This window comes from Schistocerca piceifrons, chromosome 1 (genome assembly GCF_021461385.2).
Source record: "Schistocerca piceifrons isolate TAMUIC-IGC-003096 chromosome 1, iqSchPice1.1, whole genome shotgun sequence".
NCBI lineage: Eukaryota > Metazoa > Arthropoda > Insecta > Orthoptera > Acrididae > Schistocerca > Schistocerca piceifrons.
Genome location: NC_060138.1, coordinates 389,047,796 through 389,073,369, shown reverse-complemented (window position 1 = coordinate 389,073,369; position 25,574 = coordinate 389,047,796). Strand labels below are relative to the sequence as shown.

Below are 25,574 nucleotides of genomic sequence, written 5' to 3'. Positions count from 1 at the left end.
TAGTAATTTTCTGCCCGCATCTCGTGGTCGTGCGGTAGCGTTCTCGCTTCCCACGCCCGGGTTCCCGGGTTCGATTCCCGGCGGGGTCAGGAATTTTCTCTGCCTCGTGATGGCTGGGTGTTGTGTGCTGTCCTTAGGTTAGTTAGGTTTAAGTAGTTCTAAGTTCTAGGGGACTGATGACCATAGATGTTAAGTCTCATAGTGCTCAGAGCCATTTGAACCATTTTTTAGTAATTTTCTTTTTAAATTTTGAGTCGTTTGATGTGTGGTAAGTCATTTACTGTATACTATTCTTGTTACATTTCCTGTATATATATACACTATGTAATCAAAAGTATCCGGACAACTGACTGAAAATGACTTACAAATTCGTGGCGCCCTCCATTGGTAATGCTGAAATTCAATATGGTGTTGGCCCACCCTTGGCCTTGATGACAGCTTCCATTCTCGCAGGCATACGTTCAATCCGGTGCTGGAAGGTTTCTTGGGGAATGGCAGCTCATTCTTCACGGAGTGCTGCACTGAGGATAGGTATCGATGTCGGTCGGTGAGACCTGGCACGAAGTCGGCTTTCCAAAACATCCCAAACGTGTTTTGCAGGATTCAGGTCAGGACTCTGTGCAGGGCAGTCCATTACAGGGATGTTACTGTCGTGTAACCACTCCGCCACAGGTCGTGCATTACGAACAGGTGCTCGATCGTGTTGAAACATGCAATCGCCATCCCCGAATTGCTCTTCAACAGTGGCAAGCAAGAAGGTGCTTCAATCATCATTGTAGGTCTTTATTGTGATAGTGCCACGCCAAACAACAAGGGGTGCAATCCCCTCCATGAAAAAAAACAACCACACCGTAACACCATCTCCTCCGAATTTTGCTGTTGGCACTACACACGAAGGCAGATGACGTTCACCGGACATTCGCCACACCCACACCCTGCCATCGCATTGCCACATTGTGTACCGAGATTCGTCACTCCACATTACTTTTTTCCACTGTTCAATCGTCCAATGTTTACCCTTCTTACACCAAGCGAGGTGTCGTTTGGCATTTACCGGCGTGATGTATGGCTTACGAGCAGCCGCTCGACCATGAAATCCAAGTTCTCACCTCCCGCCTAACTCAAAAATGGTGCAAATGCCTCTGAGCACTATGGGACTTAACTTCTAAGGTCATCAGTCCCTAGAACTTAGAACTATTTAAGCCTAACTAACCTAAGGACATAAAACACATCCATGCCCGAGGCAGGATTCGAAGATGTGACCGTAGCAGCAGCGCGGTTCCAGACTGTAGCGCTTAGAACCGCTCGGCCACCCGGGCCGGCCGGCCGCCTAACTGTCATAGTACTTGAAGTCGATCCTGATGCAGTTTGGAATTCCTGTGCGGAAATCTTGCGTACAGACGTATGACAAGTGACACCCAATCACCTGACCACATTCGATGTCCTTGAGTTCCGCGGAGCGCCCCATTCTGCTCTCTCATGATGTCTAATGACTACCGAGGTCGCTAATGTGGAGTACCTGACAGCTTATGCACCTAGCATCAGAAACGTATGTTTTTGATGGTGTCCGGATATTGTTGATGACATAGTGTACATGTATCCGCTGATTTTATAAAAGAAGTGAGCTCTTATCTATCTCTACATGTAAATGGATGCTGCAGTTTGCTTTTATAACTCATTATATGGTATTAGCGTTAGTTTTGGGTTTTCGCGTGTCGGCTTCTGCTGTGGTATGTTGTGGATATTGTGTCGTGTTAATATTCGATTATTTTATTTGTCATTCCCTTGCAATGTTCATAATTATTTATTGTGTGTTGGATTGTAGGTATATTGTTATGTGCCCAGCTTCTTATTGTAAAGCTGAAGATATTCTGCAGGGCCAAGTATTTTATTGTTTGTTCTGTTTTACTACATATTAAATTTTGAATACTTGTGCATTGAGTACTGGCATTTTAGTTGTGTTTGACCTTATTCATCCATTCTCTTTTGTTGAGTTTAATTGCTAATAAATGTGTTTATAGAAAGATTTACGCTGACTGAACCCCGAGTCACTTTCCATTCCCACAGCTACCTGAGCAGCTCTATTATACAGTGAGGTGACAGAAATCACGGGATACCTCCCAATATCGTGTCGGATGTCTTTTGCCCGATGTAGTGCAGCAACTTGACGTGGCATTCACTCAACAAATATTTGGAAGTCCTTGCAGAAATATTGAGCCATGTTGCCACTATAACCGTCCATAATTGCGAAAGTGTTGCGTGTGCTAGATTTTGTGAAGTAACTGACCTCTCGATTTTGTCCCGTAAATGTTTGATGGGATTCATATGGGGCGATGAGGGTGGCCCAATTATTCGTGCGAATGGTCCAAAATGTACTTTAAATCAGCTACTAATAATTGTGGCCCGGGTACATTGTCATCCATAAAAATTACATAGTTGTTTGGGAACTTGAAGTCCATGAACGGCTTCAAATGATGTGCAAGTAGCCGAACATAACCATTTTCAGTCAACGATCGGTTCATGTGGACCAGGGGACCCTGTCCATTCCGTGTGAACATGGCCAACACCACTATGGAGACACCAGTAGTTTGCACAGTGCCTTGTTGACAACCTGGGTCCGTGGCTTTGTGGGGTCTGCGCCATACCTGAACCCTACTATCAGCTCTTAGTAACTGAAATCGCCATCTGTCTCACCAGGCCACGATTTTTCAGTCGTCTAGTGTCCAACCGATGTGGTCACGAGCCCAGGAGAGGCGCTGCAGGTGATGTCTTACTGTTAGCAAAGACTTTCACGTCGACCTTCTGCTGCCTTAGTCCATTAACGCCAAATTTCATCTACCGAATACGTTCGTCATCCGTACCCTACATTGATTTCTATGATTATTTCTCGCAGGGACTTAATTTCTGTCGTGCGGTTATAATCACGTCCGAAACATGTTCGCATGGGTGACCTGAATACAATTGACAGCTCCGCCAATGCACTGCATTTTTATACCTTGTGTATGCGGCACTATCGCCACCTGTATATGTGCATATTGCTATCCCATGAGTTTTGTCACCAAAGTGTATTGTCTGCTTCATCACGAAAATACGGCAAACACCAAGATTCCCACAACACCTCCCTTGGACACGCCTGAAATTACTTTTACTTTATGTATCAGGTGCCCCTTCCGAAACTTATGCACTTTTACAGTTTTAAATAATGACAGTATTTGGAGTTAGTGTAACTGTTGAGATAATTATAGTTGGTGACAATGACAAATATGTCTGTCGTTTCGGAACTTACATTCGTTTAGAAACGTCGACTTGTACAACTGGCAAATATAGTGGACTTCTGCATTGGTCACTTGTATTATCTGTGAGAAAACTGTATATAAATTATCCACTTAGTATATACTTTAGAACAAAATGGTATTTGTAATAGGATAATATGAAAAGAGAGCCTCCCGTTCGCGATTAATACGTCAGCTTCGTAAAATACAGGTATGAACCTGGGTATCCATGATGCCTCTTTACCTATGATAGTTAAAGACTCTTTCACGTTAAAATTTTTCACGAATATTTTTAGCGCAAAATCGGCATGCCATGACAGCAGCCGGTTGAAAAACCTTTCTTATGATGCCTCATTCATCCCTGCACAATTAGTATGTGCTGATAAAAAGGGTGCTGACTTGAGAAATAATATATATGACAATTGTTACGATGGAACATAAGCTTCGACGCTAACCTTTCAAAACAGGGAAAAAAGGAAGCATTTTATCAGTGACTGCAGTAGAGTTCGTAGTTCCTGTAGCGACAGCGAGCTAAAATACGTAGTGTTTTCGTAAGGATACTTTAAGCCGATTAGCTCGAATCCTCAACAACAACAACAACAACAACAGCAGCAGCAGCAGCAGCAGGAAAAGCTAACCAATATTAGGGCGTAAAATGTCGTTTTTACAGGAAAAAATGAAAAAAATCAGAGTTGCGGGCGAAATACCAGTTCTAGAATAGTCTTCGTTGGCGACGTCTAAAATAAATCAGCTTAAACAAACCATTTTCTAGTACAGAAACCATGCTTGTCCAGCAGCAACGTTTATTTTAGAGAACAGATAAAAAGTTTTCTCTTGCGCTGTAATCTTCAGAAGAAGCTTGAAATGTTCCTTTTGTTCCCCCTAGGAGGGTCCGTCGTGTCTTGTTAAGTCCTCCTCGTGGCCACCGCTAAAGGGCAGGTTCTTTCAGCAGTGTGCGGAGGACGAGACCAATTACGCTCAGCTGATTCACTCGGAAACGTTTTCTGAGGATCCAAATTATTTCTCCATTCTGCTACACTTGTGACATTATTGTAAATAATGGGATCGCCAGCCTCAGTTTGATCCGCGAAACAAGGGTAAACTTCTGATTATTGCACAAGTCAGTGATTCAAAGCCATGTAGCCGTGCAACAACTGTCAGGTAGATTCTGAGATCCGACCACTGGCCTGGACCACGTACAGTGCTGGCGATTCACACACTGCCTCCAGATGGTTCCGCCGATAACCTCCTCAACAACAAAAAAGAAACACAGTCCAAAGTTAATAGGGAAACTGTCACATGAACACCACACTCAAGTTTCCATGGAAACAAATAGAATTTGCTTCTCATTACTATAATATTTACTTTACGCACTGATGCTTTCTATCGTCTGATTACTGTATCATTCTGCATTTCGATTCTTTGTAAAATACGGGATAAATATTTCGCCATATACCGTAGACTTTACGAAGACACTGTGCTTCTTATCATGAGCAGGAAATATCACTATTTTTAAGTTCCACTGAGTCTGAAGTCATTAGGAGAATTTGATGGAATTTGGACGTATGATTTCTCTCTAGTGCGACATGGAATCTAAGCGAATTCAGCAAGACTGATCTGGGAATGAATTTCATTAATTGTTTAGAAAGACGTTTCTTAAGTAGGACAGCTATTGTCAATAACCGCAAGAGGTGGAAGGGCGTTGTGGAATGCTCGTGGGGGAGACGACTAACTAATTGTATTATATGAATGAGGAAGTCTATTATCAAGGAGTTCCTTTCTGGTGATGGGTTTTTAACAAACTCTGGTGACAATTCTCTCAGTAAAGTATGCGACACAGCGCTCTTAAGAAGGCAATGAAACTCAACCACTCGCTACACGTTGGAAAGAAAGCCACTAGAAGATAAGTTCACCATATCAAAGAAAATCCTAGTAATTCGTACGAATTGAGAGCTCTTGCCGTCAAACCTGTCTCGTGGCGATTCATTCTGACTAGGAAATTATGTAGCGCACGATGGAAAAATCCTAACCTGGGTAGATAGTGAAATCTAGTCGTCCTTCGAAAAATGAATTTGAAATCTGTGAAACTTGCAAAATTTAGCTACGTAAATCCCTTGATAACTGAATTTAATTACTGCAGGGATAACTTATGAGACGAAACGACTAGCCGGAATCCCAACCAAAATGTTTCATCCTAAGTGCGCTCAAAAGCAGAACGACTTAAAATATTGTCAGAACTCGACTAAGAAAATTTCTAAAATTTTCCAGAAGCTGCGGTCTGGTGCAACATCCCAATCGTCACGATAGACACGCGGCACCAGACACTTCGTCCAGTCGGTTGGATGCTAAAAGCGGCAGTGCCCGTTGCTCAAGCCTCCAACCAGTTCACTGTGCAAAATTTGAACAAAGTTTCGGTGGAAATTTTCACTGTTTCCGCACTAGCCGGCCTGCCCAATCACAAACGCACATGCATTTTCAATCATCCACACATACATTCATACATCACAGAGCTATCCATGGTTAGGATTATGTATAAGGGGTGACATAGGATGCTGACATGAAATAAAAAGGAAATAAAATCAATAATGTTGGTTTCCTACGCAGTCCTTCGCCCAGGCATGACCGTATACTAAGCAAGTAGCGGAAGAGCGACGTGCTGAACTACATGAAGCCTAGTTAATAGTTATAAATAATGATTTTATGAAAGTTTACTGAAACAGGCACCATTCACCATCTCATTCACTAGACACCATCGATGCGCAAGCTGCTTGCCTCCACGCTCTACTATGAGGTCTCTCCCTACGCAGCTGCACGTACATCATCGATGCGCAAGCTGCTTGCCTCCACGCTCTACTATGAGGTCTCTCCCTACGCAGCTGCACGTACCCTTTGAATAAGAACCACGTTCGCCGATAACACCGAAAAACAGATTCCCACCACCGAGCACCGGAACGTAATTGATTCTAGTAGTCTTTGCGTGTTTGAAAAACAAATTTGTTGATCATGAAAGATCACAACATCACATTCAGAAGGAAACACTTTTCCTACTCTATCCACAAGGTCCATTACTTACCTCCTACCACTCCGAGGGGTGTCGGGTGACTCCCAGTTTTGCGAGCATCTAATCGTTCCTCGAAATTTAGTATTCATCCCTTTCAGCCAATCAGTCTCCACAGCAAAATTAGGCATTTTCACTGGCCAGTTCCTGTTCCTGCTGATAGAAAATTTCTAGAAGTTTCTGCCTCCTTACACAACCTTCAGAAGTTTATTTCCATCAGATGCCGGAATAGAATGGTTGTTAAGGGAAAATTACTCGCCCTTGAAAACAGCGTAGTACGCACAGACCACTACCCTGATATGGAAACACGGACTCATCAACATTAGGCTGAGCAGAAACTTCTGCCACTGCTACAAAAAACTGGCCCTGGCGACCATAGTAGCGAAAAGTGCGAGCACTCTGACATGATCATGATTTATGTCAAAAGGTGCACCTACCTCGATATATAGGGTATTTCACAATTCATCTAGAGGCTGCAGAGGGGACGTACTAGATCAAGTTTCATGTACGAACCCAAGTCCGGAAACGTCATCCAACGATGCTGCAGGGTGCCAAAGTTAAAGGCGCCGGTGCCTGTAAATGTAAGTATATAAATCGTGATTCCATGATGATATTACAAACTTTCTATGAAGATGGATAAATGCATCAATTTGAGGTAAGGGTTCCTGTATCGGAAACAAACTAGTCGAAAGTTGTAAGCCAAAACCGTTCCGATACCTCTGACAGCAGAGTACATGGCAGTCATGATGATGATGGATGATGAGTTGGGTTGAGGGGGCGCTCGACATCACGGTCATCAGCGCCCTGACGAAAAAATCAACATGAATTCTCATGGGTGGGGATGAAGGCTGTCCCCCACATGCAGGCGCTACAGTCTGGAACCGAGCGACCGCTACGGTCGCAGGTTCGAATCCTGCCTCGGGCATGGATGTGTGTGATGTCCTTGGGTTAGTTAGGTTTAAGTAGTTCTAAGTTCTAGGGGACTGATGACCTCAGAAGTTAAGTCCCATGGTGCTCAGAGCCAGCCCACATGCAGAGCAGTTTATAACGTACTAAGTCTGCTGCCCTTCCCCACCAATTTAGGGATGAGGCCTGATAGCTCACAAAATTTCACCACTCTGTTAACACTGGTACTGGAATCTGCGAGGACGTTGGGCAGCTCTCCAACGAGACCAACGACTGCCCTATTATCAGTATACAGGACACACGTAGCCACAGTGTGCTGAACTGAAAGCGGCACGCCACAAACTTCAGAGACGTGGATCCTCCTCCCGGAGGAGCAAGCTATGTGTGAAAGGGCTATGCCCGATGCACAGTCTGGTAAGCAAAACCGTCTTTCAGCGGCGAGGCTGACACGAAGTCCGCCAAGCTTTTGTAGTCTGTTTGAGAGATCGCAGTTTGTTGTCCGACACCTGCAACCATTCAGTCTCCCACTGACGCGTGATGCATCTGTCAGAAAATGAGATAATGACGTGCAATTGGAGGGGACATTGATGGACAGCACCATCCCAACATGCTTCCTTGGCAGCTTTATCAGCTATGTCGTTACCCTGTATCCCAAAGCGGCTAGGTACCCAGCAAGAGATCACCTCCTTGCCACGGCGCTGGAGCCGCTCTAAGCAGTCATGGATGAGCTGAATCAGCGGGTCTACCGGATACATTTGGTGAAGCGCTTGCAGTGCACTAAGAGAGTCGGAACAGACAAGAACACTCATACGGTGATGTCTGTGAACCTGTACTGATACTATTGTTGCATAGATTGTAGGGTATACAGCTTTCAGTAGTGGTAGCATGGACCAAAAGAAGAAAAAATATCTAGTAAACATGGGCTCTAAAATGGAGCCTTAAGAGCTGTGAGCACTTTTTCTGTAGGTGAGATCAACAAGAGCTAATAGCTTGTGAGCCAAGCATTTTACAGACCATGTTTACTAGGCATTTATACTTTTTTTCGTTCATACTGCCACCTCTGAAAGTTGCATGTCCTACATTCATAGCAACAACAGTACCTGTACATGTATCCACTGTCAGAGGTATGAGACCGGTTCTCTCTTACACCTTTCGATTCGCTCGCTTCCGATACAGGGACTCTTACCTCAGACTGATGGATTTATCCTTCTCCATCATCCTTGGAAGTCTGTAATATCATCATGGGATCACCGTGAATATAAATACTTTTACAGGCACCGGTGCCTGTAACTTTGACACACTATCACATCGTTGGATGACGTTTCCGGACGTGGGTTTCTATGTAAAATTTGATCTACTAAGTCCCCTCTACAACTTTTAGAAGTGTGAAACATGAATTACGAAACACCCTGTATAATAAAAATCACTGATGTACACAGGGTGGGCAAAAACAGTATAAAAAAACTAAGGATATCGCAGGGTACGTTGGTTGTGCTGAGAGATAATCGGTACGTTGCGCCATTTACGAGTTAATTAGCATTGAAGTTAGCCAATCAGTCTGTTGCTAGCGTGAATTCAAACGGCCTGACCGATACAATTAGTGTCAGTTATTTTAATAGCATAAATGATAGCGCACGAGACTGTTCATGCTTTGGCTCGAATTCGACCCTTACCACGGTCCCATATCCAATTTTTGTACTGCTCTTTTGTTCGATTTTAGGAAACCAAATAAACACGTTTGTCGACGCCGTCTCTGACGGGCGCTTGAATTTGCGTGCGTAACAGTATGACTAGGTAAATTCAGTGTCAATTGACTTGGAAACGGCAAAACGTATCTAATATTTGTTTCAGAAATTCTCAGCACCAGCCTACCCCTCAACACCCCTAAAAGACTTACAGACTGTTTCTGCCACTTTGTATACAAAGGGTGGACGAAAATATGGAAAAACCAAAAGTCACAACATACTACCGTGCCTAATACAGTGTAAGAAAACAGTTGACTTTCAAAACAGCTTCCAGTCGTCTTGGAATGGATAAATACAGGTCCGTCCGGTTTGGTTTTCATGGGAATCTTATGTCATTCTCCCTCCAAAATAGTAGCAAGTTCAAATAACGATGATGATGATGCAAAGCCATCACGCACACTTCTCTCAAAAGTAGATCACAAAGGCTCATTAATGTTGGGATCTGGAGACTATTGTTATTATGGCCAGTGGAGCTGCCACAATTCGCCCTCGTGTTCACAAAACCAGTCCTGGACGTTTCGTCTATCAGCATCACCACTGGGGAACAAACATACCATAGGATGAACCTGACCAGCCAACATGGTCACTTAATGCTTGGCAATAATGCGACCTTGCAGAGTAACCGTGGGGCCCAAGGAACACCACGATATGGCTGCCAAAATCATCACTGAACCCCACCATGTTTCACTCTTGGGACGTAAACTCTCCAGAAGTTAAAAAACTGTGTGGAACAAAAATCATCCGACCAAGCGACTGTCTTCAACTGATATATAGTCCTTGGCTTCTGCACCACGATTTCCTGCTACGGGCATTTGCGCCACTGATAAGTGGTTTTAGAATTCTAGCTCACCCTGCAATTTCGCTGCTTTGGAGCTCCCTTCGTCTCGTTTTGATGCTGACAGGGTTCGCGAGTGCAACATTCAGTTCTGCAGTGACTTTTACTGCTGTCGTCCTCTTATTTTCCGTCACATTTCTCTTCAATGAGGGTCTCTCTCGATCAATCAACACATATTTTCGTGCGCGTTGTGATTTAGCGGATCATGTTTCCCCTTTCGCCTGTATTCAGTATACAGACTTCGATACGGTGCCTCTTGAAACACCAAACAAACTGACTGGATTGCGGAAGCACCCATCATATGAGCCCCAACAATTTCGCCACGTTCGAATGCACTCACAACTGGATAGAACAGTCTTCTGACCGTGACTGACACTTGCAACATAATGAGGCCGCTTTCGTCGTCAAATACAACAGCCCAACCTGCAGGCTTGGCTAGCATCTGCATTTATGTTCAAGCATGCATTCCTCGCTGAGTTTCCATATTTTTGTCCAACCCTTGTACTGTGTCTAGTATTTGGGTATTGCTTACTGCAGTGTAGAAACAGCTGTAAAATATCGAGGAAAAAAGCCGCAACTGTATGTTCTTTATGATTTTCTTATATTTAGTCATTTGTTTGCTGTAGCCACATACTAAACTCAAGTAAAGAAATGGGAATAGTTTGAAACAGTCTTCAAAATTCAACATTGACTGCGAAAAGAAACGACAGGTGTGTCTTCTAAGTCACACGGTCTCAGTTCTCTACTGTCTGCGTACAAATAGGGGGATATTATAGAGCAACATACATCACGAATTTGTAGACGTTAAAATACTAACGTTTTGTTTCATGACATATTTGTCGTCGAATTTAAGATGATTTACGTTAACGCGGAAAAATTTTTCTCGCTGCCTCTCTCTCCTCAGTTGGAGTCCTATAACTACCCCCCCCCCCTTTTGGACTCTACGGCTGCTGCCGGATGCACAGTACCGTGGCATTATTTCACTCGATACTTTCGAAAGTCCTCCCCCATGAACCATGGACCTTGCCGATGGTGGGGAGGCTCGCGTGCCTCAGCGATACAGATGGCCGTAACGTAGGTGCAACCACAACGTAGGGCTATCTGTTGAGAGGCCAGACAAAGGTGTGGTTCCTGAAGAGGGGCAGCAGCCTTTTCAGTAGTTGCAGGGGCAACAGTCTGGATGATTGACTGATCTGGCCTTGTAACATTAACCAAAACGGCCTTGCTGTGCCTGTACTGCGAACGGCTGAAAGCAAGGGAAAACTACAGGCGTAATTTTTCCCCAGGGCATGCAGCTTTACTGTATGGTTGAATGATGATGGCGTCCTCTTGGGTAAAATATTCCGGAGGTAAAATAGTCCGCCATTCGGATCTCCGGGCGGGGACTACTCAAGAGGACGTCGTTATCAGGAGAAAGAAAACTGGCGTTCTACAGATCGGAGCGTGGAATGTCAGATCCCTTAATCGGGCAGGTAGGTTAGAAAATTTAAAAAGGGAAATGGATAGGTTGAAGTTAGATATAGTGGGTATTAGTGAAGTTCGGTGGCAGGAGGAACAAGACTTTTGGTCAGGTGAACACAGGGTTATAAATACAAAATCAAATAGGGGTAATGCAGGGGTAGGTGCAATAATGAATAAAAAAATAGGAGTGCGGGTAAGCTACTACAAACAGCATAGTGAGCGCATTATTGTGGCCAACATAGACACGAAGCTCACGCCTACTACAGTAGTACAAGTTTATATGCCAACTAGCTCTGCAGATGATGAAGCAATTGATGAAATGTATGATGAGACAAGAGAAATTATTCAGGTAGTGAAGGGAGACGAAAATGTAATAGTCATGGGTGACTGGAATTCGCGAGTAGGAAAAGAAACAGAAAGAAACATAGTAGGTGAATATGCATTGGGGATAAGAAATGAAAGAGGAAGCCGTCTGGCAGAATTTTGCAAAGAGCATAACTTAATAATAGCTAACACTTGGTTCAAGAATCATAAAAAAAGGTTGTATACATGGAAAAATCCTGGAGATACTAGAACGTATCAGACAGATTATATAATGGTAAGACAGAGGTTTAGGAACCATGTTTTAAATTGTAGGACATTTCCAGGGGCAGATGTGGACTCTGACCACAATCTATTGGTTGTGAACTGCAGATTAAAACTGAAGAAACTGCAAAAAGATGGGAATTTAAGGAGATGGGACCTGGATAAACTGACTAAATTAGAGGTTGTACAGAGTTTCAGAGAGAGCATAAGGGAACAATTGACAGGAATGGGGGAAAGAAACACAGAAGAAGAAAGGGTAGCTTTGAGGGATGAAGTAATGAAGGCAGCAGAGGATTAAGTAGGTAAAAGGACAAGGGCTAGTAGAAATCCTTGCGTAACAGAAGAAATACTGAATATAATTGATGAAGGGAGAAAATATAAAAATGCAGTAAATGAAACAGGCAAAAAGGAATACAAATGTCTCAAAAATGAGATCGACAGGAAGTGCAAAATGGCTAAGCAGGGATGGCTAGAGGACAAATGTAAGGATGTAGAGGCTTATCTCACTAGGGGCAAGATAGATACTGCCTACAGAAAAATTAAAGAGACCTTTGGAGAAAAGAGAACCACTTGTATGAATATCAAGAGCTCAGATGGAAACCCAGTACTAACCAAAGAAGGGAAAGCAGAAAGGTGGAAGGAGTATATAGAGGGTCTATACAAGGGCGATGTACTTGAGGAAAATATTATGGAAATGGAAGAGAATGTAGATGAAAATGAAATGGGAGATACGATACTGCGTGAAGAGTTTGACAGAGCACTGATAGACCTGTGTCGAAACAAGGCCCCGGGAGTAGACAACATTCCATTAGAACTACTGACGGCCTTGGGAGAGCGAGTCCTGACAAACCTCTACCATCTGGTGAGCAAAATGTGTGAGACAGGCGAAATACCCTCACACTTCAAGAAGAATATAATAATTCCAATCCCAAAGAAAGCAGGTATTGACAGTTGTGAAAATTACAGAACTATCAGTTTAATAAGTCGCAGCTGCAAAATACTAACGCGAATTCTTTACAGACAAATGGAAAAACTGTTAGAAGCCGACCTTGGGGAAGATCAGTTTGGATTCCGTAGAAATATTGGAACGCGTGAGGCAATACTGACCCTACGACTTATCTTAGAAGAAAGATAAAGGAAAGGCAAACCTACGTTCCTACCATTTGTAGACATAGAGAAAGCTTTTGACAATGACTGGAATACTCTCTTTCAAATTCTAAAGGTGGCAGGGGTAAAATACAGGGAGTGAAAGGCTATTTACAATTTGTACAGAAACCAGATGGCAGTTGTAAGAGGGAGCTAGTTGTTGGGAAGGGAGTGAGACAGGGTTGTAGCCTCTCCCCGATGTTATTCAATCTGTATATTGAGCAAGCAGTAAAGGAAACAAAAGAAAAATTCGGAGTAGGTATTAAAATCCATGGAGAAGAAATAAAAACTTTGAGATTCGACGATGACATTGTAATTCTGTCAGAGAAAGCAAAGGACTTGGAAGAGCAGTTGAACGGAATAGACAGTGTCTTGAAAGGAGGATATAAGATGATCAACAAAAGCAAAACGAGGATAATGGAATGTAGTCGAATTAAGTCGGCTGGTGCTGAGGAAATTAGATTAGGAAATGAGACACAAATTAATAAATGAGTTTGGCTATTTGGGGAGCAAAATAACTGATGATGGTCGAAGTAGAGAAGATATAAAATGTAGACTGGCAATGGCAAGGAAAGAGTTTCTGAAGAAGAGAAATTTATTAACATCGAGTATACGAGGGCGGTTCAGAAAGTAACCTCCGATTGGTCACAGTGCGGGTTGTGAGGGGAGTAGCGACGCCATCTGTGCGTTCACGCACTCAACAGGTCAGTCGGCATCAAGCCGTGGTCGAGTGAACGTCGTACCTGCACTAGTTTAGTTTTTGTGGCAGTTTGAAATGTGTGCTGCAATAGAAAACCCCGCCAAATGTGAAATGCGTGCTGTCATAAGGTTTTTTTTACAGCCAAAGGATATTCTGCAGCAGCTATTAATCGCGAGCTTTGTGCCGTGTACGGACCAAGAGTTATGAGTGAAGGAGTTGTCCGTGAATGGGTACGTTTATTTAAAAGTGGACGAGAAAACGTTCATGATGAAGAGAAGAGTGGTAGACCATCATTGGTGACTGACGAACTCGTTCAGACAGTTGATGCAAAAGTTCGTGAAAATCGACGTTTCTCAATGTCGGAGTTGTCTACTGGTTTTCCACAGATTTCTAAGACTCTCTTGTACGAGATAGTGACAGCAAGATTGGGTTACCGTAAGTTCTGTGCACGATGGGTGCCCAAAATTCTTACCGACCACCACAAAACTCAAAGAATGGCCTCTGCATTACACTTTCTGTCACGTTATGAGGACGAAGGAGAACCATTGTTAAACAGAATCGTGACCGGTGACGAAACCTGGATTAAGTACGTGAACCCTGAGACAAAAGAACTATCAAAGATGTGGGCACATTCAAATTCGCCTACCAAACCAAGAAAAGCCTCACAAGATTTTTCTGCCAGAAAACTGATGGCAACGGTGTTTTGGGATGCCAAAGGGGTGTTGTTGGTTGAATTCATGGAACGTGGTACGACCATTAATCAAGACGTGTACTGTGAAACAATAAAAAAGTTACGACGGGCTATACAGAACAAACGCCGTGGTATGCTGACTTCCGGTATCGTTTTTTTGCACGATAACGCCCGTCCTCACTCTGCTCGCAGAACAACGGCCCTTCTTGAGTCCTTCAAGTGGGACGTTATCAACCATCCACCTTACAGCCCAGACCTGGCGCCAAGTGATTATCACCTCTTCATGCATTTGAAGAAATGGCTCGGGTCACAGCGGTTTGATGACGACGAAGAGCTCAAAGATGCGGTCACAGGCTGGCTCTAGGCACAAGCGGGTGATTTTTATGCAGAAGGAATTTCAAAGCTTGTGAAGAGATACGATAAGTGCCTCAATCGCTATGGAGACTATGTAGAAAAATAGTGCAAAGATGTAGTTGTAAGATGTATATATTAAAATATTTTTATTTAACTTGGTGTATTTTTTAAATCAACCAGAGGTTACTTTCTGAACGGCCCTCGTACATTTAAATGTCAGGAAGTCGTTTCTGAAAGTATATGTATGGAGTGCAGCCATGTATGGAACTGAAACATGGACGATAACTAGTTCGGACAAGAAGAGAATAGAAGCTTTCGAAATGTGGTGCTACAGAAGAATGCTGAAGGTAAGATGGGTAGATCACGTAACTAATGAGGAGGTATTGAATAGAATTGGGAAGAAGAGGAGTTTGTGGCACAACTTGACAAGATGAAGGGACTGGTTGGTAGGACATGTTCTGAGGCATCAAGGAATCACAAATTTAGCATTGGAGGGCAGCGTGGAGGGTAAAAATCGTAGAGGGAGACCAAGAGATAAATAGACTAAGGAGATTCAGTAGGATGTAGGTTGCAGTAAGTACTGGGAGATGAAGACCCTTGCACAGGATAGGGTAGCATGGAGAGCTGCATCAAACCAGTCTCAGGACTGAAGACCACAACAACGACTTCCGAAAGTAGGCAATGGTACAGCGCAACATGGCCTGAAATGTGCGACGCGATTTCTGCCGGATCAAAGCAGACAGTGTAAGCAACGGGTGGGGGTGGGGGGGGGGGGGGGAAGTAGGCAGGAAAAGTGTTCCTCATGAGCTATAGTCGCCTGGGCACTACTTAGTGCAAACCACGTCGCCCTCCCTCGTGTTGTTTTGAGGGTCTCTAAGAAGACTTCCCTTCTCGACATGCACGTATGTATCAGTAATAAAATTCAGGTATACCGTTTACGGCATATTGAGGAACAAATCAATAACAACCCGCACTGATAAAGTAAAATACGAAACGGAACTAATTATCAGGACCTAATAAAATTTCTATACCAGTTGTTACCGGCTATCTTATACGAATTTCCGAAAGGTTAAATGGTGTAATTCTCCCTTTGCTTCCAAAGGATACATGGAGTATCTAACTATGAAAAACTTCAACGAAATGCTACTATTTCCTCCGAAACTGTGAGAAATAAGCCATTACCACCATAGCCAACAAACTGTTGGACCAGAACATTACTGGTCACCCAATCGCAACGAGATCAACTACCGTCGTAGGTTAGCACATGATAATTAAGCGTACATTGTCAAACTACGAATTTTTTTTATGTGCAGCCATCCTGTTAGGTCTTCCGTGATTTCACGAAATGTCGGGATTGTTCCTCTGAAAGGGAAAGGTCGATTTGCTTCCCCATCCATCCTTAACTCATGGTTTTGCTCTGTCTCTAATGACCTAGTTTTAGACGGGACGTTGAACTCCAATCTCTTCTTTTTTGACAGGATTTTAAGTAATACAATTCGTTAGAGTTTAACACAGCGTTGGAGAAGCTGCGATCAAATAATGCCGAAGGCCTTCGGATTCTTTAAAATCATTGAGGGAAGTGGCACTCTAACGACTTGAAGTTGGTTTGTAGAATGTGCAGAGATACTCGAACAATTAGCGTAATAGTTCATGCAAGATGCCTACATGAATCATATCCTGAAGAACGGAAAAGAAACGGAGGATCTATTACATGACGATCAATTTGGCTTTAGGAGAGGTAGGTACCAGAACGGTAGTTCTGACGTTGCGCTTGACAATGGAAGCAAGACTTTAAAAAATGAGAAACAGCGGAAATTAGAATAGCGATAAACACATCAGAACTAGTCTTAAGCACTGACAAAGAGGGCATTCCTGGCTAAGAGAAGTTTACCAGAATCAAACACAGGCATTAATTTGAGAAACGAATTTCTGAGAATTTAAATTTCGGGCACACCATTCTATAAAAATGAATAATGAACTGTGGGAAAAGCTGAGAGAAAGAGAATCGAAGCAATTGAGATGTGGTGCTATAGAAAGACGCTAAAAATTATATGGAGTGATAAATGCCGAGGTTCTCAGCAGAATCGGCGAGAAGAGAAACATGTGGAAAACAAAGGCAGGAAGGACCAGAATAACAGGACATCACGTAGTAACCTACATGGTAGTTGAAGCTGTAGAGAGTAAAAACCGTAGGGAAAAACAGAAATTGGAAAACGACATCTAGCATAAAAAAACTCAGCACAGAGCGAAAGTGCTACTCCGAGATGAAGAGGCGGGGATAGGAATTCGTGGTGCGCCACACCAGACCAGTTAGAAAGCTGATGGAAAAAATAATTAAAAATTAGATAATCATCAAACATGGTGCGAATAAATTGAACTAGGACTAAAGAAATTTCCATGCTGTTGTTGGAGGAACACTTAGCCGATGGTGATTTTGTCTGAAGCTTCCTGTTGAGTTTCGGCTCTGCACATTGTTCGGGTAGGAATGAACCCTAGTCGTGTTGAAGAAACCATGGAAAACTACTCAAGATGCGTATTGGAAGAGCTTAAAGCAGCCTTTTTCGAGCCCTATTCCATTAAAACATGCCAGCTCTTCTAGCTCACATTTTGCAAAATGCGGCAGTGGCTGTCAGTGCTGTCTCACTAGTACGATTGCTTACAGTGAATCGACACGGTCGTGTCATTAAGAAAAAGACTGTGGGGCAACACCGTGTCAGGTCGAGTTAACGGAAGGCGCAGCATGGCAGTCTGCTCCCATGCTCATCTCGAAAGCTAAAATTTTTTTGTAAAGATAATACGCCAAAATCTGAGTGGAGTGCTTTTAACAAGATTGATTCCATTAAAAATTATTGCAGTTTAAGAGAAAAAACAAGATTACGTCTTTCAGAACCTATTTTGAGCATAAAACACGAGGATCCTTAGAAATGAAGTTTATCGACTAAGTAGTGTCGAGAATAGGACGCGAGTGGAACGACTGTACGCTAACAGAAGGGATCCGCTTGAAGAGCGGCCTCGGTCTGCCACCAAAGAAGAAAAAGACGAGGGCGAACAGAGCAGCTCTGGAAAGAACTGACGTTGGCGAAACTCCGATTACAGGAAAAGCCTTCTAATTAATGAACGACAAAGGCAGCATCACCTTGATGCTTTATGCTCTGATTATTGCAACACTGTTCAAGTACGTCAAGTTGTCAACAAAACTGTAAAAAGATAGAGGCATGCAGTATGATGCATGGCACAAACTGTGTGTGTGGAGATTAACAAGTAGTGGTATCGTGACAGTTACATAGCTGTTTAGTCAGGGTTTCACAAATATTGACGGTCACCGTATCAAATATCCAAGCATACATGTCGCAAGTCACTTGGAGCTTGTAAATCCCAATCGCCAATCCAAGATACGGTACAAGAGGCAGGTACTTCGTACCATGATTACTCGCTTCCCATCCTGTCATTCGCTTATGGGGCGAATGAACAATTATTTTCTGTGCATCTTCGTACGGTCTCCTATTCCTCTTATTATCCATACGTCAAATTTACAGTGGAGCTTTTTTTTTTAATCTGTAAGACTAACATCGTAAACTTTCGTGGAGGGAATTTTGCTTATTATCAAGTGATTCCTACATAATTTTTCCTATAAATCTGCAACACACTTTTATGCAGACTAAACCAACTGGATGGAGCGCTATCTGCGTCAGAACTACTTCCTTCATGCCGGCTTGAATAGCCCACGCATTAGAGCAGTACTGCATAATACTTACAGCAGGACGTGATGGTGCTTATTGTTATAACAGCATTAGAATATGTTTCATGATAATGCAAAAATGCTGTTCTCGTTATTGGTCTGTAATTCTGTCTATTTTTTATTTTATAAACCAGATGCTGAAAAGTAGGAAGGTCATTGTTTCTACCACTGACTTGCAGAAAGTAGGTTCAAGTCGACAATTACCCTCTAGCATGTCAGCATTTACAAAACCTGGAGTTCGGGCAGCAAAAAATCTTCCACGTGGTCTTATCTCTTGGAGACAAACGAAAATTGCAAGTATGTTTTGGAAGGATAGACATTTTTCTCCCTAGATGTTCCACTTCATTAGTAGGGAGAAAGGGAAAAGTCTCTGGATGGAAATTACAAGAACGGCATAGTCAGTTATATCAAAACAAATAGTTTGGTCTTATCTGTACCAAAATTTTATTTGGTTTAATATAACTTACGTCGTCCTTTCCGCCCATCGCATCCTATAATATAATAGTTATTGACTCTCTCCTCTTACGCAGAACTGTATACAGATCTGCGCCGAAAAGACTCGCACCGTTAGCTTGAGAACGACATGGTCTCTCCGTGTGCCCCTTCCAGATCAGTCGCCCGTGGATAAGGCAGGTAACCACGATCTCTCGCTCCCTGCGAGCACTTTGGAAGCCCGCCGGTCTCTCTGGACGCCGATTATTAGCTTCAACGATCACAGAACTATGAGGCCCTATCGCCATCGCTCTGCGAAAGCAGGGCGCTCTCAATTTCCAGAACTTCACTTGGCGTAAATTCGAATCCGACCACCACCAGAACTAACTAGAGCACTATGAAAAAGTTATAATATTTCGTTCTTTAGTCGAGTCAACGTTGTAGCTGCGGTTTGACTCGCTCTTGTCTCAATTGCAGGCTTTCTCACTGAATCTGTTCTCAAATACAATCCTCTGTACGCTGCCGTCTCTTGGTACGATTTCCCGCACTCATCAACCACCGTAATGTCCAGAAAAGTTCCACTAACGCCCCAAGGGAAAACGACCAACAACCCAAATCATTAACTCCCAACAAACAACTCTCTGTACTCTGGAACATTCTTGTAATCTAATATCTATCCCCAACTTACGGAATAACCAAGCTCATTAACTGAACATTGCCGAGAAAGAGACACTTCTTCCAAACTGCGACTGCCCTTAATACTCGCTCGAAATTACAAAACTCGTGAACCAATATTACTGTTACATCGACCAGTCCAGAGAGTTTTGATGCAGTTCTCCATGCTCGTTTATCCCGAGCAAGCTGCTGCTCCTTTATATTGTTACTGCAGTCTACATTCACTTGAACTTCCCTTCTTGCCTATATTGCTTACTGTAACACCTTAGTCTCGCTGCAATTACTTTAACAACCCCCCTTCCCCCTCACACACTAGATGAATCCTTACCGATTTCACTGCTTGTCAGGATGTGCCTATATACAACTCCCTTGTTTCGCCCAAGTTTCGCAGTAATACATCCTGTTCCATCCACTGACAAAACATAACATTGATTCACTGCCAGATTTGGAGGCTGTTATGAATACAAGTCTAAAAAAGCTTTCAGTTCATGGACATCAATATCATGCACAAAAGATAGATTATGGTATTTCGAGAGCACTTTTATTTAACCGATTTTATTCTTCGACCACTATAGATTCTTGCGTAAAATATCGTTAATAAATATTAGACCCCATACTTGCTCAACATCTGGAGTCCTACCAAAGGCATTAGCACTAAATTGCAGAGAGAGAAATCTGCAACACTTTTACGTTATCCTGTTCTGACATTTGTTGGTGATAGTTCTTTTCTCCATTTGAAGCAGTTTTCCCTTGTATAACAGAAATCACAGCGACAGGACTTTTTTCTCAGATCATCTGTTTATGTCCTTTTCTATCTAATAATCTAGATTAACACTACTATCGCCCAAACCTTCTGTAATAATTTCTTCCAAATGCATTTCGAAGTTCGGTTCATCTACTCTCAGAACTCTGTGAATAACCACTTGGTTGAAGTTGTAGTGAATGAGATGGACATGGTACAGGCGGACATGGTACAGGCGGACATGGTACAGGCTCCATATTGTACAAATTAATTACGAGACACTGCCAATAACATATTACATAATATTATCGCAATAAACACGAGATGTTCATAAAAACGTACAACGAATAATAATCACGCAAATAGTATCTGCGAGACGTCATGGCGACTTTAATGTGGATTTACTGAAGGCGGAGTAGTGCCATCACCACTCCACCTTCGCAACAAGCAGCCACCACTCCATCTGAAATATACACTGAGGAAAGTGTGGATGTGCAGCAGAAAGTTCGGCAGCCGCCTCACAGACGTATGATAGTAGTTAAGGGTTTGGGCATCACTTATTTTGTTGCACAAATGGCAAAAATAGCGTCACTTTCGAAACTAATTCTTCCGACATCAGATGCATTACACTCCTTACCTTTATTTTAATTTTGTTGATATTCATCTTATGACAAACTATCTGCTCCATTCAACTGATCCTCCACATCCTTTGCCGATGTAATTTTCCCTGATCCCCAAAATGAAAACTTGCTTACTTCTGAGGATCAGCTTATTAGTGCGAGCTGACATACTTGCCAAAGTAGATAAAAGAGTACTTATGATCCGACAATCAGAAGAGGTAATGCGTTAATCGACAGAGTACACAGAAACATTTGTCGTAAAAGGCATCATCTGAATATTTTACAGCCCTGTTGTAATACAGTAACTTGCAAATACCTTCCGACATTATCCAGAGGCCTGTAAGAATTATCGATGTGTATTAAAAACAAGATCTGATGAAACACTACGAATCCAAGATGATGAAAAAAAGAATAGCACAATTTTCGATTGCATTACGATTAAAGTGACAATACTGTTCTCCCTCGAATTTATTCTGTTCAAGAATCTGTTTTTGCTTCTGATCACAAAGCTGTTCTACAGCAGGGGCCATTACTGGAGGTTGGCTTTGCTGACTTCATTTAAAAGAAGTTTGCCTCTTTTTACTGTATATTATCTGGCTTTACGATAAAAATCAAATATCCACAGAAAGAATAGCTTAACCCCTCCCCCACCATTATAGCCCTAGTTGGACAAAGAAGAGTAAGAGGATCGTTCGTGACCTTGATTAAAAAGCCTCCCAAACATTCGTCTCAACCGGCCCTGGAGAACCATAGAAAATCTGAATCAGTGTGCGTGTATTGGGATCACCAGCTCACCTTTGAATATGAACGAGTCAATCTTCACACTGACCCACTTCGCTCCGTTGACCGTGTTATTTTATTTTTAATTTGAGGCGCAGTTTACGGCTTGTACCTTTCAGTACATCTAACACTAAACAAACATATTCAAGGCCACTGACAAAAGTTTTACAGCTTCATAAGAATTTAGGAACAACAGTGACTGTCAATAAACGAGTAAGTGTAGCAAACTTCCCGTTATTTTCAAAGTGGTTTCTTAAATGGTGTGTAACGAAAATGTTTTGGAACTGCTATACAACGTCATACATCAAACAATGTAGACTAATTACAAGAATCAATGAAGATTTTAATCTGACTCCGCTCAAACGTAAGTACAGAAATATATTCCCTTTAAACGTCAGGTTACAATTAAGTTAGGGAACAGCTGAAAACGTGCAGATCTTATAGGTAAAAATGTAAACAACCACACTATTCATAACTGTAATCGATGGAAATTCACACATGTTTACAAAATTTGAGGAGCAGAGACGTCTTCACCTGCGTTTTAAGGAGCCATGAGCTCTTTTTATACCGTATTCATAAACTTCACTGTGACAATACATCTCGTAAATTTAACGGCAATGTGGAAAACCAGCAAGAACGACAGTAAACAGCAGAACGTATAATATACTGTACGGAGGATCGTGATACGCTGGTCGCTGAAGCGATAGTAAACATACAGAAGAAAAGCCACAGTCCAGCTGTACCTGCACAGTTTGCTCGCCTCACAGTCCTGCATAAGCGCCGGGTGTGACGCAGCTGGTGTAGCCATTTGCAGTGCTGCCCACTGGCGGGGAGACGACTGAACCTCACCTCCCCTCCCCTCCCCACCACCCGCAGTCTGAAAACCTGTTCCTTCTGCGGCGCAGATTGCCCCACTCAGCTGGAGACCCCGGGGGAAACACAGACAATAGCCGCGCCGCCTTGCTCTGCCCTTCTGCAGCTACCTGCGATGCGACCGCACAGCCCGAGCTCGGAAACACTTTTCACGTACAGTGCCTGACTGCCTGTTCTGCCAGGAGACCAGGAAGTACGAAATAACAAATAACGGGAAGATATCACGCGGCACTAATTTCTTCGCGTTTTGTTCGAACAAAATGTAGGGCAGTTCAAAATGAATACAGCGATTACAAACTGCTCTTGACTATTAGCGGATAGCGATACACCGATAAGGAAGTTTTTCACGTACTTTATAGATGTTCCACATATGACTTCTCTCAGTCACGTGGACAATCCATTTCACGCCACACATTCCGATACATACCATAGTTCTGTGTTATCGGCAAAGCAGACACATGCACATAAAAATCAGACACGGAACTTTTCAGTTATTCATTACCGCGATCGGACAGGCTTCCGTTTCATTGCGCTTGCGAACTATTTGATATTTGAACTTGCTCTTGCGTTCTCCGAAAGTCTTATTGATGTATCGCTATGCGTTAAATAATTAAAGCCGTCTGTAATGGCTATATTCATTATGAACTGTCGCACACAATGAAAAGGCAAAAGAATGTTGCGGGAAGATCACCAGAGTTTACGGTTGCTCACCGGCATTAGAAGCAACGTAAACGATGTCCCAAATTGTAGCTTACCAGACATAACCCAAGTGACAACATGCATTTGTTTACGTATAAGAATACCGATACATACTATTGTTCGGATTTCATGCAGTATAACCGTATGTGAAACTTCAAAACGTGAAGAAATATTTTTGTGTTCTGTGTGCTGAAAGAGATACTTGTACTTTTATTACACGCAAGTGAATTATTTTTACGTAATACAGGTTGCTGAAATAAGTAATTGACATAAAATATTCACTTACACGTTATATATTTCAGAAAGATACGACATTCCTCTAGTAAATAATATTGGTGCCGTGATCTGTAAGAACCTCACATTCCAAAAAAATGTTTTCGCTGACTACACACCAGCAAGAAACAGTACCTCCACTACACGGCAGCACTGGTAATGTTACGGACGACTGTACCACTAAAACTGAGTACTAAACGCAGTTTTCCGAAATTCTTTCACCGAAGAAGATGCAGTAAATATTCCAGAATCTGAATCAAGAATAGCTAGCGACATGAGTAATTTAGAAGCAGATATCTTCTGTGTAGCAAAGCAACTTAAGTCACTCAATAAAGGCAAGTCTTCCGGTCCAGATTGTCCCAGTTAGGTTTCTTTCAAAGTGTGCTGATGAGATAGCTCCGTTTTAGCAATCACATACAACTGCTCGCTCGACAAAATATCCACAGCTAAAGACTGGAAAGTTGCACAAGTCACACCAATACACACGAAAGAAAATTACGTAACCTGCTAAATTATAGGCAGCTATCGCTGACATTGATTTGTAGTAGATTTGGGAATAAATAGAATGTTCGAAAATTATGAAATACCTCGAAGAACAACCAAATTACCTGCCCAGCTGTATTGGCATAGCTATCTGATTCAGAGGTGCCGAATCTAGTTGTAACGTAGTGAATGACGACCGTGGTGTTTCTAGTTACCATTCAGAGATAACCATACAAAACAGGGTGCTTCTCTTAACTCAAATAGTGCATTTGAAAGAATTCAAGGGCTAATTGTTATTGTGTTTTGATAAGAGTTGACACACCGCTAACGATGACCTTGCTGAGTTGCAAATAATTGAGTTTCATCTCGTGTGGGAGAACGTATTGACTGGGGTGTTTCTAAAGGAACTGTCTCTATGTTAGTCTCTAGCGCGTTAGCGGTTCTACGCAAAACCTGAATCATGTCCTAGTCTCTGTTCTCTCACCCTACCACTCTGCTACTTTGCTCAGTGAAAGACTAAATGGTGAAATAAAAAGAAAAAAAATGATTCAAGTTCTTAGCTCAGCTACAATCAAATAGTGAGACAGCAATCATTTATCAAAGTTATGGACGAATAGTCTCTTTTGCGATGATTCAAGACGACGTATTTTGTGCAACTTTATTATACTCCGCCACGCGGAATTAGCCGAGCGGTTTAGGGCGCTGCAGTCATGGACTGTGCGGCTGGTCCCGGCGGAGGTTCGAGTCCTTCCTCGGGCATGGGTGTGTGTGTTTACCTTTAGGATACTTTAGGTTAAGTAGTGTGTAAGCTTAGGGACTGATGACCTTAGCATTTAAGTCCCATAAGATTTCACACACATTTGAACATTTTTAAAATAGACTCCAAATATACATCGTACCAGGGAAACATTCTTCTCAAACCTCAAATCTTAGTAAGAGAATAATTTTACTTGCTGGTGGATACTATACGCAATCACCAGCTTGTAACTGCATAAATGTTCATTATAGGTGTAGAATTTCGGTGCAATAGGAATTAGTCAAATTTTCTTGAATTACTAACAACACAAAACGTTGTTGAAAGTAATTCTTAACAGTAGTCCATTGATATTTACCTGCTCGTTGTGGCTAAGAATGCAGGAGTTTTTCATGTACGACTGCTTACAATGCAATGGTATAAATTAAGAGCAGTCGACGGCAAGAAATACACGGGTGCATGACGAAATTGGACATTGCCATTAACTCTAAGCAGAAGGAAAGTAACCACACTATAATATTCGTTGTACTTGTGTAGTCCCAGCAGTATGGGCAGGTTTCCGCTTTGGTAACAGGCTTGTAGCAGATATACAATATGAAGCAGTAGAAATAGAAGTAAATATTTTAATTAGACTGCTCACGAAAGTCATAGTTAGCAGTATTTAGGTAGCTTGCTCAAGCGTCAGTTTCCTCCGTTTAGATAAACCAATGAATCCTCCCTTACCAATAATATTCTTTTCCAGAAATCACCA

General features: G+C 42.4%; 1 protein-coding gene across 1 annotated transcript in view; it reads right to left on the bottom strand.

The window, feature by feature from the left end:
* Positions 1 to 22,567, bottom strand: part of LOC124794794 (DNA oxidative demethylase ALKBH2-like) — a 174,281-nt gene extending 151,714 nt beyond the window's left edge. Inside the window, exon 1 of the mRNA XM_047258452.1 lies at positions 22,485 to 22,567. Within this exon, the coding sequence (XP_047114408.1) occupies positions 22,485 to 22,549 (65 nt within the window). The 5' untranslated portion in view covers positions 22,550 to 22,567. The remainder of the gene's footprint in view (positions 1 to 22,484) is intronic.
* Between the last annotated feature and the right edge of the window lie 3,007 nt (positions 22,568 to 25,574).